Source organism: Dermacentor silvarum, chromosome 7 (assembly GCF_013339745.2).
Source record: "Dermacentor silvarum isolate Dsil-2018 chromosome 7, BIME_Dsil_1.4, whole genome shotgun sequence".
NCBI lineage: Eukaryota > Metazoa > Arthropoda > Arachnida > Ixodida > Ixodidae > Dermacentor > Dermacentor silvarum.
In genome coordinates, this window is record NC_051160.1 from 26,143,072 (window position 1) to 26,157,518 (window position 14,447).

The following is a 14,447-nucleotide window of genomic DNA, read 5'->3' on the forward strand; positions in this document are numbered from 1 at the left end:
ATCATTAAGAATAGAAGTGTGCTGGGATCATTAACGGCATCACATGCCATGTTTACAACAACTAGATGGCTCCACTTCTGTTTCACATGGCGCCATCCTGTCTCCGGGTTGCAAACTGCAGCACTTTGCACTGCTGCCTTCTATTGACTACCTCTGTACCCGCTGCTCATCGGCACAACTGCTCTCTCCTCTCAATTGTAATAGAATTGGTTCATTATTCCTGGCCATGGAGTTGCATTTCTCAGCAGATCCCAATGACCAGAGCTAAGCTGTGCATGATTGCGGCCTGCCCAAATCATACTTCGATAAGTTCAAGGATGTCATTTCTACATACGTGAAAATACAGCAGCCTTGAGGTTAGCCTGTCATGTTAGCAATTCGTTGCCCTAGATATGGTTCAGAGCACAGAAAAATGAATCGGGCTGCGTAGTGCACAATTTATCAGGAGTGTTCAATTCAATTTAGTTTATTACTCTTTGAAACAGAAGGACTCATTGAGAGATAAGAGATTTGGAAAGTGGTCCTGAGGTATAAACTTTTGTTCAAACTTTTTGTCAGCAACATATGAGTGAGTACCAACATCCCCATGTATGCACCAGGGCCAGCCCCTGCTGCCTCAATCAAGTTAATCCCTTATCAAATAGGCAAATAAATGTCTCACATACATCTGTAGGATATGCGAAATGGTGTAGTTATTCAAAAGAAATAATCAGCTATAAAAAGTTGTTTTTGAAAGGGTGCGCATCTCCTGTTCTCTTCAACGTCTCGATTTATGTGTCCACGCTTTTGCGCACGCGCTTGCGTACCTTTGGTACCAAAGTTGCCAGCCCACTTTCACACACTCTCCACTTTCCTTGTCCGCGCAGAAAACCAAGCGGGACGTGAACAACTTCGACCAAGACTTCACCAAGGAAGAGCCGGTGCTGACACCGGTCAACCCGGAAGTGTTGCGCAACATTAACCAAGAGGAGTTCAAGGGCTTCTCCTTCGTCAACGAGGACTTCAATCCGGCCAGGTTTGCGGGCGAGGGCGGGCCCGCGACATAGTGCCTCCTCCGCACGTGACGGGCCGCCCTTTCTAGTCACGCCCCGCGCGCGCGCACACACCATCCACCATCACTCCGTTCCTTTCCCGCCTTCCCTCTGGCGGCTGCAGTGCCTGGCTGGCCCATTCGACCTTTCTCCTCTCGACCCCACACTTTCTCCCGGTTTCTGTCCTCCGTTACTTCTTTCTTTTTTTCCCCCGACTGGTGGTTCTTTTCCAACCCCGTGTTTCCCTGTATGCCGCGCACCAGGCCACGCCCTTGGTGGCACCCTCTTCTCCTCCCATAGAGGCACTGTCGCTGCCGTCATGCACGGACTTCAGTTAAAGCGGTTTCTTTTCTCGCACGCAGCGACGACGACATTTTGGCGGGCCGTGTAGCTCTGACGGTAGTAGCCTTCGGGCGGGGTTGTGACAGGCAATTCGCAGACCCCGACCCTGTTGGCATTTCCACGTAGACGAATTAGTAGCCGAGACACCTGTCGACGCACTGCCGAAATCTCGCCGTGTCTCGTCGTAGTGCCGTTTTATCGCTCTTCCGTTTAAAGCCACGGCGGCACTCTTCGAACTACCCCTCCCCGCTGCCCTTTGAACTCCAGAATGTTACGTGAGCCGGGTTTGCCGGGCAAGACGTCTGCACCGTGGTCGGAAGCAGCAGGCGGAAAAGGTGGCGCTCGGGCACCCGTTTCTAGTCTAGTCCAGAGCCGATCTTGTTTAGTGCCATGTGCCCTGGGCTGCTACGACTGGCCGAGCCGTAAAGGCTGGCCTCTTTTCACAGTTATTTTGTTTTTCATCTCCTTGGTTTCTCTGCAAGTATTCTTCATTGCTTTGCTCGTCGTCTGAAATCAAGCATGTGTGCATCTTCTCCATCCTCCGCAACATCTCTGTGTTTCGAGGGGAGCCTCGAATAGTTTGTCATCAACTCGGTGTCATCTCCGGCCAGTGTGTTTCCAGTAAAAACGTTTCTTGTAGGCGGCCATGTTCCTGAAAGGACATAGTGTAGTGTTGGTTAATTAGGCATCTTATTACATGCATTTCTAGGTTTTATTTTTGCTTTTGCTTTTCTCCTTGACACCACAGTGTCGATGTCTTGTTCCCACCGTTCTACTGTCAGGTCACTCCATCAAACCTTATTGCTAGCCGCGACTTGTTTTTGCTCTGTGTTCATGATGCATAGTATTTATTTATTTATTCTCTACAACTTCCATGGACTTTGGAAAGGAGGGGCAATCTCGCTAGATGTGCACGTTTTATGTCTGCAAGCAGCGGTGAGAAGGTCTTGTTTGTTTTGTTCATTTGTTTTGTTTTGTTTCATCCATCCATAATTCAGCACATCGTGTTGGTACTGCTACCAGGCTAATCTTGCACATCAGTCAAGGCCCACGTCTGCTGTTCCCTGGAGCCATGAAATTGACAGTATCAACTCGTTTCCCGTCTGATCCAGGCTCTCTTAGCAAGCACTCGTGCCGGTCAATGTAGAATTGGCTGTGAGGGAACACAGAGAAATGGCCAGATTTGTCAGTTCTTGATACAATTTAAAATTGCACTGAGTGGCTGAGCCAAGCTTGTTTTATTTATATTTCTTTAGATGGAAGCTGCGCCTTTGCTATTTGGCCACAGTTTGGTTGTGCAGAAGAGTACACTTTGAGTGCAGGTCTTCTGCTTGTCGATTAAGTGGTATACGCTACACTTAGGAAGTTGTGCTTGCTAGATTTTAGCAAGTGGATCTAAGTCTTTGCAACAGTAGCAAGTGGGGTAATCACCTGCCAGTGAATACCTGTGTTTCAGGTATAAATGGCTGCAAGTTCCTTGGGAATGTGTTTAGGATGGCTTAAGGGCAAGAGAGTCTGCCACCCGTGAGACATGCTAGGTATGTAAAGAGCATTGTTGATTCCCGGTCCTTCGAACACACAGTTGGTGAGATGATGCTATTCTGTGGATGGCAATAGGCCACCCACCACAACAAAGTAAATGGAATTTGCCCTCTTCCCACTGAAAATATTCCATCCTCTAGCTTGTCTAGAAATCTTCTCTGTGTCAGGAAATATTGGCTTTCTATTGCGCACGCTTAATCAGTGATAGGCTTGTCAGGCAACCTTACTAGTCAACTTAAATTAGGTTAGCGGCTCCTAAAATAATTCGTACGTACAGCCTTTGTCAAAAGAAACAAAGCCACTGCACACATGGTCATAGCTGACTCTAAGATGCCTTGTCAGCTGCCTATGGGAGCGGGTTGAACTCTCAACCTTTTTGATTTTCTAACGTCAGAATGTCTGACAGGCACAACATGACGTAGCTGGCACACAGCAACACTCGGTCTAGACTCCCTGTCACATTTTTTGACGAAGGCTGTACCTAGCATTTGTATCGAAGTAGCACATTGGCCCGGTTCGTCAGTGAGTGAGCGTGTACGACACACCAAAGAAAGATAGATGCTCGTGCCTTCATAACATTTGGCACACTGTAACTTCCAGCTGCACGTCTGGTCCCACTGGTCTGTCGGTCCCACTACGCGTGTTGCATGAGAGGTTCCCAAGGACAGAGATGTTCTTTGGCTTGATCCTACCTAGGAGTAACTAGCACCACATCAGCTTCGTCGCATTTAGATGATGGTTCAAAGCAGGGAATTTGTGTTTGCAGCATTGTGCCACTGCTGTTTGGACAAAGCTTGCATGGGTCGTCCGACATGTGTGTCTCGTTCCAATGATAGCCTCAGCATAGCTGTGATTACGGAATCAACACATTGCCCGTGTGTCAATTTTTTTTTTCTTTTTTTTCTTTCTTTCTTTCGTGACTCGAGGGCCCCTCGCGATGTTGTGTTCCACGTTGTGTTCCACTCTGTTCGAGGTTTTTCGTTTAGTTTCTTTTTTTTTTTTTTCTTTCATGTAGACCATTGACTTCTGCATCAGTATTTATTATTTGTCGTCACCAGTTCAGCCATACATGCCCAGTGGCTTTACATTTCAGCCTCTTTACACTGGCAGATGCGCCCCCGCGGTGCATCGAACAGCTCGTGCGTTTTGCACTGTCCAAAGATTTCGTCTTGCCCTGCTGGCAACTTTGTGCTATTTTGAAGAGCATGGAGGTATTGTGCTTTGCTTAAGTTAGTACTAAGTACCGTGCAGACTGCTTGCATTGTGCGTTTCTGGTACTGAATTGTTATTGTTTTTTTTTTCCCCCACCCCCTTGGATATGTGGTAAACTGAGCCTCACTCCCTGCATCGTAAAGCAGATGGCCGATCCAGATTTGCTGTAACCGTGTGTGTGTGGCAAGTGTGAGCGTTCTGGTTGCTGTGAGCAGACCAATGTTGTGCCTGCAGCGTAACGAAAGTACCGTTAGACTCGTTTATGAAGTAACCAAAGCTTTGTTTATGTTTGGCGCTTGGAAGGCAAACCTTGTAGCCACTTCAGTTCTTGTCGAAGAGGTTGATGATCATTTCTTTGGGAAAGTGGCACATTGTTTGTGAAGTAATATTGCAGAATCAATGTAAATTTTTTTTCCTTATGCCTTGTATCATAAAAAAAAGGGAAAGAAACTTGCTGAGCGCATGCGTTCTTGATGTACGTGTCACAATACCTGCGTTAAACGGTTACCACTGCTGAGCAGCTATTGCATTGTGTGCAGCCACTTGCAGAATTTATTGGGAAGCGGGAGCCACATTGACAGTTAGTTCTGTTGCAGTCTAGGTATGTAGCCTAGAATCTAGATGTGCATTCTGGAGCTTATGTGCATGAGCATAAGGCGTGTGCCTTGGCTCTCGGCTGTATGTTTGATGCATGCTAGAAACTTTACTTTGTCATGCTTTCACTGTTCCGAAAACTTCTGCGAGCATCCGTGCATGCAATTATTGTCAAACCTCTCATTAGTTCGCCGGCTAAGGAGGTTGTCGCATACTGTCAAGCTATTTCAACTGCAATCTCGATTTGATTGTCTGTGTGTCATTATAACTGCACTTTGAGGAACACCTGTTTCTCTATGTTCTCACGTCATACAGTCGACTTTTGTCAGTTTGACATCTGTTTACACGACCCACCTTTTTAATTCATTTGCCTTGTAAAAGCCATGAAAGGTGGCATTTTAAGCATGTCCGTAAATTTTAATGTGGGTTGTTTGAACTACTCTCTTCGTGTGTCAGATGAAGAGCGAATTAACATGAGCTAGCTGTGTCTGCACAACTGTATTGTTTAGTTGCGTTGATTTCACGTGTGGTACATCTTACTGGCCTGATATTACAGCATGAATTGGCACCTTTTGTGTCCCATTATAACCAGTGGTTGTAACCATTTACAGACGCGCAGTCAGTCGTGTAAATGCGAGTTCGCTGATTCATTGGGATAAGTTTTGATGCAGTGCTGCTGTAGTGGGGGTTAATTGCATTGAATTTACGTTAAAATAATGATAGTTTGTTTCAGTCTTTCTTAACAGTAGTGCCCCTCCAACTCTCAGCATTTATGCCACATCACTATAGTAGCTGCTTGCTTTGAATGCTATGTTGCAGTAGTTGTCATGTCCATGTGTACACTGTTTCTCATTTGTTTCTGTATCGAGGAAATTGTAAATTATGATGGCTGAGCATCTTTTCTTCCAAGTTTTCTTTTTTTCTTTTTCGGTGTAAAAGAAGACTGCCGTTTCACATAGCGAAATACTCACGTGCACACATCAGCGAGTGCATCAGACAGTGCCAAACTGTTTGGTGCACATTGTGTGCACATGTACATAATGTAAATGTAAGTTGTTGTTGGTCGATGAGGCATTGCTGTCACTTTTCTTTATGACTGCTTTTGTCTGCCTTATTTCTTTTCAGTGGATTCCTTTCTTTTTTTCTTTTCTATCTTTCTTTCTTTTTTTACATGTATGCGAGTGGAGCAGATAGAGAACATACGTAAACTGAGCAATGTGTTTTGCCAAGGTGTGGATATTGAGTATAAATATGCTTGTTGTACAAGGCTTGCTACTTTGTCAACCCTGGAAAGCACAGGACTGTGCACTGCGGCTTTCGTGAAATTGACTCGCTTACGGATTGACCTTTCTTTATAGTTATATGGTTACAAAACGCAGCTAAAATCAATTGCGGTTGTGGGGTCGAGCGTGCAGTCAAAGACGACAGCATCCAAATGTGGTGCATGTTCAGCACCTGCAAAGCGTGCTTGCTTTTGTAAAAATGGCCACTTTGTCTCCATCCAAGCAACTGCGTTGCAGTGCATGAAGTTTGCTTTATAAAGTTTTGTTCTCACGAGAGTGAGGCGGCAGTGTGGAGAGATGTTTTGCAGTGCTTGTCTTTATATCGCCATGGTGATAAGACGAGCAAAACGAGGACAAGGTGAGAGCAGGAGCCAACGTGTCGACAAGTGGACTTGTCTTTTTCAAAGCCTTGGAAAAGACAAGTCCACTTGTCGAAACGTTGGCTCCTGCTTTCACCTTGTTCTCATTTTGTTCATCATCTTGAATTTCCATCTCCCGCCTTCCCCGTGTTTTCCATGGTGAGAAGACTTACTGTTCGGTGAACACTGTGTGCAAAGGTGTTTTTATGCTATAAATCACAGCTCTTGGTTCCACCTTGACACTCCAGTGATAGTAACCTTCTCTTCAGTTGTAATGCGAGATGCTTGCCCATTTTTTTCATCCCGAGGTCATACCAAAGCTCAAATTAAGATGCTTGCCCTAATTTGCCAAGCATAATTACCTGACACCTGCTTCTGAGTCTGGTTGTATCTGCACACTGAAGCCTGCTTTGTATTTTTGTCATTAATTCTAGCTGCTGATTTGGGAAGGTTTCCATTCTATAGAGATGCTCCACAGCATTCATTGACACTTACCTGAGCTCTCAGGGTTCAGGGAGATCGCTTCACTGCAACTTTGCTGTCTGAAATATTACGCTATGCCTTGTGCAGCCTTCGTCAAAAGTATAGGTGCCATCGTGCAGTACAGTTACAGCAACCAGCACACTTGTTGTCACAACCTTAAAACAGCTACTTTGAAGTCGTTGAATGTTTGTTAGCACTCGAATCTTGCATAGGGTATGCATTCTGCAGTCTAATTATTTGTATAATATCGCAATTGATCAACCTTGTCTTCGACCAAGGTGCCCAAGAAAGTGAATTCAGCCTGCCATGTGGACAGCTGTTTCACTCGTGCTCCATGTGACAGGAAGATAAGCGACTGAGGTTGTTTGTACACCGGCGTTGAAGACAGCCCACTTGGCTGGCTGAAGTTGCCTTTTAGTGCAGGGGCCATAGATGACAACGGACTTTTGTTTCTGTTGGATTGACCGAGGAACAGTGTTTCTAACTTTCTCTCAGATAAAGTCTAAGATGATGCAACCTTAGATACGCTTATTTTCAGTCAAAAGTTGCTATGTGATGGCGATTACTTGATTAGAATTGTCTTTTTTGTGTTTTAATTGTGCCTAGATGGCTTCGTTATTTTTTTAAACTATAACTTTAAATTGCATTATGCGCTGGCGAGTCAACAGTCGGAATTTCAAAAGGGAAGATGACCACCATCTTACTAAAACTGTGGCAGATCTCAAGATTGTGGCTTGCCTAGAAAAGCAGCTTTGATGCTGACCCACATGGCTGACCAATAAGATCGATGGGTATTTAGAAGTAGCTACAAATGGAACCCTTGGAATAAAATGTGTGAGCGGCACTCAATTTAGCCAAAATCCCTTGAGGAGTTTTACCAGGGCAATTTTATGGCTATTTAAGTCGCCAAACGTGCTACTAAAGAAGTCGCCAAGTCTCCAAAAAGGCAAAGTAATTGTTTAAGTGAATAAAAGCTTCCTAAATTTAACGGCATTCTTGGCAAGTTACCAACACTGCTGAGGAAGCGCTTCGCCATTGCTAAGCGTTCGCTTGTGCAAGCAAGCTGTTCTGCAGAGTGCACCCCTGTCTTGGGATTTGAGCACCAATGAGCAAGTGGTAGACACAAAAAAGATTTTAGTGCTGTCAGAATAATTACACACATAGCTGAAGTGGAGCTCCTTTAGCAATCCCAGTTCCTGAAAGCTCCACGGGTTGAGAGTAAGGATGTGCGAACATTCTAAAACTTCAAATAACGAATCGAATTTGGTCCTATTTGGTTTGGTCCTCCAACCGAATAGTCACTATTCGTAAATAAGAATATTTTTCTAATGGTCTTTGAATACAGTGGTGCCTCAATGAGCAAACATTTCGTAGAGTGAACGAGGCTACCTCGCAGTTTTGAACTCGCAGAGCAAATTGGCTTCCTCTGAGCAGAACGGATGCATGCACGTGTAGGCGTGCCTGTGCATTTCCTGGGCTTCCCGTGTTCCTGGACCATCGTTTTCCCTTGGCTAACCATGTGATGCTGTCATCACACCTTCACAAAACTGCTCGAGGGAGAACCAGATGACTTTAGATCAGTTCTTCTGCACTGATTCTTAAAAAGGTTACCAGGATGAAGACAGGAGAATGTTTTTCACAGCAGTGTTTTCCGCCTGATCTTGCTGAAGGAGGCGTACTCAGACTTATCAGAGAAGTGTTTCTAAATGGGCAGATTGGTGTGAACACCGGTGCAAATATAGTAGCTCTTTCTCCATCGATCTCGAACATCCTCTGTCCTTGGTAAATTGTAATTTTTTTGTTTAATATGTTGTAATCTTCGCATTCTCGCATCGATAACTATACTAAGGGAATGCATTAATAGGCGTCCCACAGGAAACAGTGGCAAGACATGTCCCACGGAACAAACCCACCCACGAAAGGAATTAAGTTCATTCTATGAGGCACCACTGTATTTCAAATCGCTAACTGTGCGCGTCAAGCACAAAATTAGGGCAAGAATGCAAAAAATTTCATCCTCGCGGCTGTAGTGGATGCAAAATGCACGAAGTTTTATAGTGTAACGGGCTACATCGCTCAGGGAGCCAGACCTTTTCGGCAAAACAATTATCATTCGCCCTCAGTAATGAGTCCAAAGTCTGCGAATAAACTGCTTATTTGCTCCTAATGCTCAATTTGTAGTTTTAAATAAGCAATGCTTCATAATGTGCAGTGCAGTGGCAGAAACTTCCTAACATTGTGGATATGAAGATTGTTTTATAGCAATGGTGAAAAGCGCTGTTCATTAGTTAATCAAAAACTATTGAATTCGATTTGGTTCTGCCACTGTTTAATTCGGTCTCAAAAACTGTTATTCGCTGACATCTAGCTGAGAGCAATAGCCGCACTCAACCCGTTAAGCTTTTAGCCACCGCGACTCGTAGCTCTTCAGTCATACTAGTTGTGAGACTCTCCGTACGACCGATGTTTTAGAACACAAGCACCCCGATTGTACAAAAGTGTACAATGGGGGCTTGATACCACCTGTAAACAAAAAAAAAAAAAAACAGCTACAAAATTGCACGACTTTCCAAGAATTACAAGACAAATAGAGTTGCCCTTAAGGAAAAAAATAGCAGTAAGCATAATCAAACACCAGCAAGCTGGGCAACTTAAATCGCATTGTTTCTTTAGGTCTAAAGAACTAAACGGCACACAGTATTGAGTGTTCCGTATGTTGCACTAGTCCTAAACATACAAACCTAATAAACCGAGTTTGCAATTGGTGGTCCTTTTTCCGATGGATTTGGCATGTTGAGCACTTTTTTTTTTTTTTGAAAAGTATAGCTAAGCACGCACCAAAGAAGATTAATTTGTTGCTCACTAGTGACACGTCAGTCAACTGTACGCCTGCAGTTTCGCCTTCTACTATACCTGTAATTCAAAGTCGAGTTTCGGAACAGACGTGACTGAAGATCTCTGGCGTGAGTGTTGTAGGAGCACTGCCTCGTGTTTGGCGACAGCTCTAGTCATGTGCGCCGTAGCACACTTGAGGTGCCGCTCTATATGTGTGGTATCTCAGTGTGGCAGCCCACATCGCCGTTTATTGAGTCAGGGATAGCAATGGGACAGTGATAACGCCGTTGAAATGCAGATACAATACAAACTTGTTGCACGTGAGCTAGGCTGTACCCATTGTTCTCGCAACAATGTTCTTCACTAATCATTTTCTTCATTTGTGAGTGAGTCGAACAGCGGTGATGCATCTCGAGTTTCAGTGACATGGTCTTTTAGTGTATAATGAGTGAAGATCCTTTTTTTGTGTGTGTGTTTTGCTTCTAGTGAATGGCAGAATGCTTTATCTAATGAACTCTTCTTTGTTGCACAGCGTGGGTGCGTTTTTAGATTTCAGCACCTTGTAAAAAGTGTACAGGATGGTTGCGACAATTAGGTATTTCTCTAGTTTGTGCTTGCTCATACGCGGCTTTCTTTCGTCTCGCCATGGTACTTACTTTATTCCATGTTGCCATTTTCTTTATGCAGGGTTGCTTGTAGTGTTCTTTTCTATGCTACTCTTTATTTTGTTTCTCGCAAAACGTCTGAGCAAGTGATACTTTGTGGGCAGCAGTGTTGCATGTCAGTCAGTGCAGGGTAGTCGTCAGTCTTCAACGTGGACGCATGCATTTGCCATTTGTCATAGGGGGGGTCCCAAGCAGCGACTTAGTTGCTCTCCGATGCCCCCCCCCCCCCCCCCCTCGTTTATCCTCCAGCCAAAGATTAATTGACGCACTAGCGGGGATGGCGTGCCTAAAGTTGCCGAAAACTATCTTTGCTTCTGGGCAAGGATTTCCTTCTCACCACCATATGCACAGAAACTGGTGCCGCAACGAATCATAGGCAGCCCGCCATCTTCACGAGTGCCGGGCCTTCTTCTGCCCACATTACCCCAGCCGTACGGCTTCAGCTCCCGTGGTTTCGGCTTGAGATACAGTCCCGAATCGTGCTCCCACGCCACCGCAGCTTTTTGCGCAGAGGTAGTGGTGCAGCGTAGCTGTCCCGGAGAGCACCGCATGCCGTCGGCTCTGGATGCAACTGGAGGGGGCCGTTTAAGGTGCCCCCTTACCCGTCAGACAGGTGACATAGCACCATATAGGCACGCCAGTCATTGTTCTATCTCGCAATGTGTGGAGTGTGCGTGTTTGTATAGAAAACAAGATGCAGCAGCTTAGAGCAAATGCACCTTTAGATCTGCACAATCAACTTGTTGGTTACCTAGATTCCCCAGAGCGTAAGCAGCAACAGCAGTGGCAATGTAGAAGTAAACGTGGCAGCACTTGACACACTCCTCACACCTTGTTCAAACCTTGCCCCGTGGTGCAGTGGAGCCAGTTCACTCTCGCTAACCCAACGACACCGGGAACTCCGAGAGTACGAAACTCGCACGTGCGCTTGTTTACTTGCCAGGCATGGTTAGCGCGTCACCTTCAGCCTTTTGTTTATTTTTCTTAGCCGTTGTTCCAGAATGGGATCTCAATGTCGTGCAGAACAGAATGCAGAGCGTCAATCGGGACACAAGCTAGTCGACGAGAGATGCCCACGTTTTGTCCTGGCACTGTAACTGGCGTGGTGTGTGTGGTTATCGTTGTCTTCTTCCTTGACAAAACTTTGGTCCGTGAGCAAGTTTTCACCGCCGAGCTGTGTTTGCGCTGTGCAGGGTTTGGTCGCGGGGCTCGGTGGTCGAGCCTGCGTGCCTGCTTCGCTTGTAAGTGTTCACATTTGCCCCCCTCCGTTTAGGAGAGGAGGACAGGAAGACATGCCTCGTTTGGATGGCGTGGTTTGGAAGAGGACTTTTCCCGACTTTAGTGGCGATCTGTGCGGGCACAGGAGATGCAATTTTTGTCACGGCGGTTTGCGTGACGACTCCTGCACGCGACATCATCCTGCCTCCCGAGCCATTGGAAGCAGAGCAATGGCCTCTGTAGTTTTCAGACAAAGCGATGTAGCGACAGAGCAAGCGATTTGTCTAGGCACACTCCACTTACACACAAACACACACAAACATGTTGGCCAGACCTGTGTGTGCTGGTCGTCATCACAATGAAGATTTTAGGATGGGGAAAAGTGCAAAAGGATGTTATAAATATATACATAAAGTTACTCACACAATATATGTATATAAAATAAAGATATTGACAAAAGGATTGGTGTGAAGTAGAAGCATTTGTAAACTCTGTACATTCAACTGTGTCTGTTTTGAAAGCATGGTCTTTAAAAAGAAAGAAAAAAAAAACTGCAACGTGCTGGTGGCACACAGCAGCCCTCAACCATAGGTGTTAGGCTCCTGAATCTGGTGCTGGCACGACTGTTCTGATATATTTTGTCTGTGGTTCTCATGCCCTTGTGGACATTGCTGCTAATAAACTCATCTGTGATGCAAAGAGAAAAAAAAAGAAAAAAAAAAGTACAGCAGAAAATGTTGTTTCAGTCCTTTCGGTGAGAACAACACTGACCACTACATCTTAAACCTTACAGTTGCCTGGGTGGTCTCAACCTAGGCAGCATAATCCGATGGGCCCGATGCAGTGGAGTTTAAAATGCACTGCGCTGTGACCTGGTGACGAACGGCGAACTTGCAGTTGCAGTTCTCTGCATCGAGTTTTGGGGTCATCGGACTGTACAGCCAGTCTCGCTTGCTTCGTTTGTGTGTTCAGGCTACACTTACTTTATTTGGGTGCTTAGTACTGGAAAAGGCACCTTTGTTCACTGTCTCTCATCTCGTCGAGAGCATGCCCACTTAACCATGTAAAAAGCTCAAGCAAAAATGCAGTCGAGCCTTTTTTGTTAATTTATTTAAAGCTGCCACGCACAGAAATTTACAGGACTTAAGGAAATTTTGTATGGTGAAGCGGCACTGGTAATTACAGAAAAGCTCGTAGAGCAGTAGCAACTGCTGCATAACACGTTGCTGAGAGGACAAGAGAAACAATATTGACTGACGTGGTACAGACAGCCAGTTTCAGCATGAACTCAAGGGAATGTAGGTAAAAAGTAATGTGCAACCGGTCAGACTCGGTCGCAGTGGTAACACTAGAGTAGTCGCAGTGGTAACACTAGAGTAGCTGATACTTTTATTAGTCGATTACATCGTTGGTCAGGGGCCACTGTCCCGATTTGATTAGCGTCAAGTGAACAGACATACATTGCGACAGTCTGCCGTTGCAACTTGACATCGTGCGACTTGAGCAGTACATATATACTCCAAAGCGGCAACGCAGCGAAGTTGCATCTACCAGTTCTTGTACACAGTGTACGCACCTGGCAGAGCACTTTGCTTTCTTCTTGACGGAAGGCAAGCTACAAAGTTCCCATGCATGAAAACCCCCAAAATTTCCCACCGCAGCTCGGTCAGACGAGCAGATATACACCGCGGCGCTTCTCATTCGTTTTGTACTACCCGAAACCAGTAAAAGCGGCATAGAGGGCGCTGTGGACCGGCGTTTCCGCACCGCCGCCTGGCTAGCGCATCACACCCATGCAGTAACTTTCCTCTGGCATGGTGAAAATTGTTTTGACAATTTGTACTTACGGATGTTCTGGTAAGATACTCTACCACACCAGAGGTTCTCCATTGTCGAATTCGCCACGTTGTCGTAGTCGGGTTTGGAATTTCCCGTTGATCTCCCGATTCAAAGGTATGGCGCTGCATACATCATCATCGGTTGGCCCACAGGGCTGCTACCACGGTTTAAAGTCGGTATCTATAAACGTTGGCCGCTACGGCATCTCTGATTGGCTATAACATCGCCATTGCAGAAAGAGATAACCGCAGGTCGCGATGATTGGACCTTGCGCACCTTTCGTGCTATGTTTTTTGTCCAAGAGCACGACTGAATTTGGCAATGTATAGCAACCTGAGGTCTGCCTTTCCTGCGAATACCAACAGTATTCACATTTTCACTCGCATCAACAAGCCCCACTAGCCACCCTAGCCCCACTACAACCTTCTCAACTGTCTCGTAACAAATCACTGATGAGACATTTGATAGTGGGGCAAATTTAGCCGAACGTCGTGGTGACTTGCCACAGAGACAGCCGCTCGAACAAAATTTAAGCGTTTTGTTCAAGCGGCCTGTGCGATTATCTACTTTCGGCCTCTGTGGCGAAACGGTTTAAAACTCGGTAGCAACGCGCTTCAGCAGTACAAAATACTAGAGCGTGCACATTCCTTGAATATGTATATTTTTCTTTCCGTACGTCTTGTCATACATTTGCATAGCGCTTCCTTCCGTGTTCTGCCAGTGCAGTCTCCGTTTAAAGTAGACGGACGTCGCTTTTCCAGAACGTTCTAATAAGCGGTCGGAAAGTCGCACTTTTTTGTTGTTTTCTGGCGCTAACTTCGAAACCATGTTTTTGTTTTGTTCGGTACCTTCGATCAATGCACAGGTTACCTTAAACAACTCCTCAAGTCCGGAGGTAAACTGAGTTTTTTTTTTTTTTCTTTCTAGGAAATAAAAAGAAAAGGGTGAAAGAAAAAAAAATAAACGTCAGAACGCTACAGCGATTCTCTTTTTGAAGGGCCATTGTGCGTTTTGACAACTGGCGCTTCGGGCGCGCCGGCGTGC

General features: G+C 45.5%; 1 protein-coding gene across 2 annotated transcripts in view; it reads left to right on the top strand.

The window, feature by feature from the left end:
* LOC119457773 (calcium-independent protein kinase C) overlaps positions 1-10,470 on the top strand; it is a 45,060-nt gene extending 34,590 nt beyond the window's left edge. For both annotated transcript variants that reach the window (XM_037719467.2, XM_037719468.2), the window contains one exon: positions 867-10,470. In XM_037719467.2, coding sequence (XP_037575395.1) covers positions 867-1,046 — 180 coding nt within the window. In that variant the 3' untranslated portion in view covers positions 1,047-10,470. The remainder of the gene's footprint in view (positions 1-866) is intronic.
* Positions 10,471-14,447: the final 3,977 nt, after the last annotated feature.